The sequence below is a fragment of the Bison bison genome, unplaced genomic scaffold (assembly GCF_000754665.1).
Source record: "Bison bison bison isolate TAMUID 2011002044 unplaced genomic scaffold, Bison_UMD1.0 scf7180017864487, whole genome shotgun sequence".
NCBI classification, from domain to species: domain Eukaryota; kingdom Metazoa; phylum Chordata; class Mammalia; order Artiodactyla; family Bovidae; genus Bison; species Bison bison.
The window spans coordinates 8,189,189-8,192,749 of NW_011495047.1; the positions used below are offsets into that span (position 1 = coordinate 8,189,189).

Sequence of the window (3,561 nt, forward strand, 5' to 3'; positions counted from 1 at the left end):
CCCTGTTCCCCTAGAGTCTGTTCTCAACCCTGCAGCCAGATGACAATCTTTTCAAAATGTTAGACCACGTTACTCCTCTGGTCAACACATTCCAATAGCTTCCATCTCACTCACAGTAAAGTCGAGTCCTTATGATGGCCTACAGTTCCACGTGATCTGTCCCCACCCCAACTGCCTCTTCAACTTCATTTTCTATTTTGCTTCCCCGTATTCACAGTCCAGCAGCCACGCGGGCCTTTCACTGAACTCACCGGTAAGGCTCCAGGTCGGGGCCTTTGCACGGTGCTTCGGATGTTCTTCCCCCATTTATTGTGTGACTCATTCCTTCATCTTCAATTCTTTGCTCAAATGACACCTTTTCAGTGAGGCTCCTATTGGCCACCCTATCTAAAACTGCATCCTCTCCCCGTACACCCCAACCCCCTTCCTTGCTTGATTTTTATCCTTTTGTCCTTAACGATTATCACTCTGGCATACTAAATCATTTATTTATTTGTCTAAAGCCTGCCTCTCCCAGCTAGAATGTAAGCTCCAAGATGGCCAAGATTTATGGTTGTTCTTATTCAGTGATGTATCTGGACAGTAGTGTCTGGCACGTGGTAGAAACTTAATACATATTTATTGGGTGAATGAATCCAAGCGGCTAGGACAAGAGGATCCCAAACAACCCGAAAGCTCCAATCAGAAAACTGCTCCTCCATCTACCCAGGGCCACTTGGCACCACCTCCTCCTGCTCACCTGGGCCTCACTCAGCCCCAGCTCTATGTTTTCCATGGAACGGCGCAGCTGCCGGGCCTTCTCATGTACCAGGCCTTCTTCATGGCCACCCTGCTGCAGACACTCGATGGTCTGGGAGAGGCTTTGCAGCACAGCCTGGTGTTCACTGTGGAGAGCTTCCAGCCCCTGGCTCACCAGACGGGTGCTCCCCAGGATCTCCTCCTGGCTGAGCCGGTGCCCTGCAGGCTCATCCCGCTGTCCCAACACCAGGCCCGACATCCTGGCCGGGGGACCTTGCCTGGGCTACAGAGAAACAACAGAGCTCAGCTGGGATAAAGATTAGGAAAGAGTGGCTGTGCGCCTTGATTAGAGGGTGGTAGGGATCCAAGTGAAGGGACAAGAGACCATAGCAGGGGTGGGGGTAGCGGGACCCTGAAGTTTAATTGGAGGGAGAGTGGCCAGTGAGCAGACAGCCTGTAACAACACTAGACACAAAGCTAAGGTTGTGGGAAAGACAGAGGGAAAGGAATTGACTTGAAAGAAGAAAAACTGTAGAAAGAACAAAGGTGCAGAGAAGTAGCAGCAGGATTTAGAATTAACACAATTAAAAACAACAACAAAGGACCTGGAGAAGAGAGAGTTTGGGTTAGGAAAATGAATCAGGAGAGACAGCACCATAGACAACACGGAGGGTGTCTGATAGAGCTGCAAAGGCAATGGAGTTAAAGCAGGCAGAAGGTATGCAGAAAATACTGCAGTGTTTTCCAAAAAGGGGAAGGAATAAGTTTCAAAGTTAAATCAAGACAGCGAGGGAGACGAAAAAGAGAGGAGCTGCAGGACCCAGATGAGAGGGGCCTAGAGTCTCAAGGTGTTCAGGCTGAGTCACCCGCGGGGCTAAGCCCAGCATCTCCATGCCTGGTCAGCTCTGTTTCTTCCAGGCTGTCTTCCTACTTCCTCAAAAGGGCCTTGCTTCTCATCTTTGAAGTCTTCTTACCTGTATAGAGCCCTTGGTTGTGGCGTTCAGGCAGGAGCCCGGAAGAAACTCTGTTCAAGCAGCCAGGGACCCAGAAGGATCTGCCCTGCCCAAAGTCCAGAAGTCCAGCGTTCCCACCCCTTCCCTCACCACTTCACAGCCACCCAGAGGACCTGGCATGGAGCCCCACCCAGGACAAGCGCCTTCCCTCCCTTGCCTACAGGTCTTCAAAGACGACCAACGTCCCTCCTCCTTCCCCAAGCCAACCTCCCACTCCAAGCCTGGGGAGCTATTTTCTCCCAAGAAGGGAGTGAGATTTAATCTGAGACCTGCGGCAAGGGGCGTGTCTGGGAACGGGTGAGAAGGAAGACCTGGTCACTCCTAGCCCAGTCACTTCTATGGCTTTGTGCTATTATGACCACATACTAACAGACTCTGAAAGGAGTCACCTTAGGGTGACTCCCAGAAGCCCGATGATGCAGGGGAAAATGGCAGGTCCGTGAGCAGCTGCGGAATAGCAGGGAAACGCGGTGCTGGGAGTTGATCTCCCGGGCCTGGGACTGCGGTGGAGAAGTGTCCCAGGCTGTCGACCTGCCCTGAGGCCCAGGGTGGGGATAGACAGAAATGGGCTGGCAGAAGATGCGGGTGGGCGACCGAGGTCCACGCCGCGGGCAAAGACCTGGGGCCTGACAATCCCGAGGTTTCTGAGTCAGTCGGTAGACAGGGGGCGGGGCAGGCCGTCTGTCCGTCTGTCTGGATGCCGAGGGGCGGGAAGAATCGCGGGGGGCGGAGTTTTTGAGTCTGGAGTTCTGTGAGTTCAGTCCGAGGGGCTCATTTGTTCATCTCTCCGGGAATGCAGCAAAGAGGTAGCGGGACCTCAACTCTCAGCCCCAGAGGTACCCTCAAAGACTCACCCGCAGTCTGGTCTGGCTGCCGCTCCTGCCGGTACTGCCCCTTTAAATCTATCATGGCTGCCGCTCGAGGCAATTGTTTTGACGGCTCCGAGGGGCGGGACCTGTTCCTTAGTCACGCGACCCAAGAGTCGCTCCGGGATTGGCTATACTATGCTCAGGAAGGAAAGGAGATGTGTGTCTTGCTTTGTGTCGGGTTCTCGGCCCGCCTCCTTTTACGTCATGTTGGGGCGACGGCACGGGGGACCTGTTAGCGTCATCCAGCAGCGCCAGGCGGCCAGGCTAAAGGTGATGGTGGCGTCCTGAGCACGCCCGAATCTGGCCAAACTCATGGCCCTGCGGGTAGTGACCCGCGCTCTTGGCTCACTGAGCCTGACCCCCCGGATTGCCGCCGTCCCCGGCCCAAGCCTGCTCCCGGCCGCCCAGGTAATCCATCTTACCCGGGAATGTAGTTGTTTCCACTCCGGCTGCCGGAGAGGGGCCTCCAGGAGAATCGAGGTGGGAGATGAGAGTCTGATTAGGAGTCACATCGGCCCGTGACCTTTAATAAGTCACGCTCAGCCTCAGCTTTCTCCTTCCTAAGTGTTGCTATCTCACAGGGTCACTGGAGTCCTCAAACGAGATATTGGAGGTGAAGTGATTTGTAGACAAAAGCACAAGTTTCAGTAACTTACATTTATTGTCTTCTTATAAGCCAAGCATAATAAACGTTTTAAATAAGTGAATCCCTTTTAACCATTTACAGTTATTATCAGTCCCAGTTTATATATGAGAATACATCAGTAGTTCAAGGTCATACACCAACCATTGGAGCTAGGCAGTCTGGTTTCAGAGCCGGGACTCTTAACCATTATTATAACCATTAAGGATGAGTTACTGCTGAGATTATGGAATTAAGGTCAAGATAACCGAGAATTGGAGACTAACATGAAGATATCACAAAGTTCCCAAGGGTGTCG

At 52.8% G+C, this 3,561-nt stretch overlaps 2 protein-coding genes across 4 annotated transcripts in view; one reads left to right on the forward strand and one right to left on the reverse strand.

The window, feature by feature from the left end:
* Nucleotides 1-2,672, reverse strand: part of KLC4 (kinesin light chain 4) — a 14,213-nt gene extending 11,541 nt beyond the window's left edge. Inside the window, exons 1-3 of one of the 3 annotated variants that reach the window (XM_010863143.1) lie at nucleotides 2,606-2,668; nucleotides 1,713-1,797; nucleotides 740-1,021 (exon numbers count right to left, since the gene is read on the reverse strand). In XM_010863143.1, coding sequence (XP_010861445.1) covers nucleotides 740-997 — 258 coding nt within the window. In that variant the 5' untranslated portion in view covers nucleotides 998-1,021; nucleotides 1,713-1,797; nucleotides 2,606-2,668. The other 2 variants (XM_010863140.1, XM_010863141.1) reach the window with 2 other exon arrangements.
* Nucleotides 2,673-2,837: 165 nt separating this feature from the next.
* Nucleotides 2,838-3,561, forward strand: part of MRPL2 (mitochondrial ribosomal protein L2) — a 4,330-nt gene continuing 3,606 nt past the window's right edge. The window contains exon 1 of the mRNA XM_010863144.1: nucleotides 2,838-3,028. Within this exon, the coding sequence (XP_010861446.1) occupies nucleotides 2,933-3,028 (96 nt within the window). The 5' untranslated portion in view covers nucleotides 2,838-2,932. The remainder of the gene's footprint in view (nucleotides 3,029-3,561) is intronic.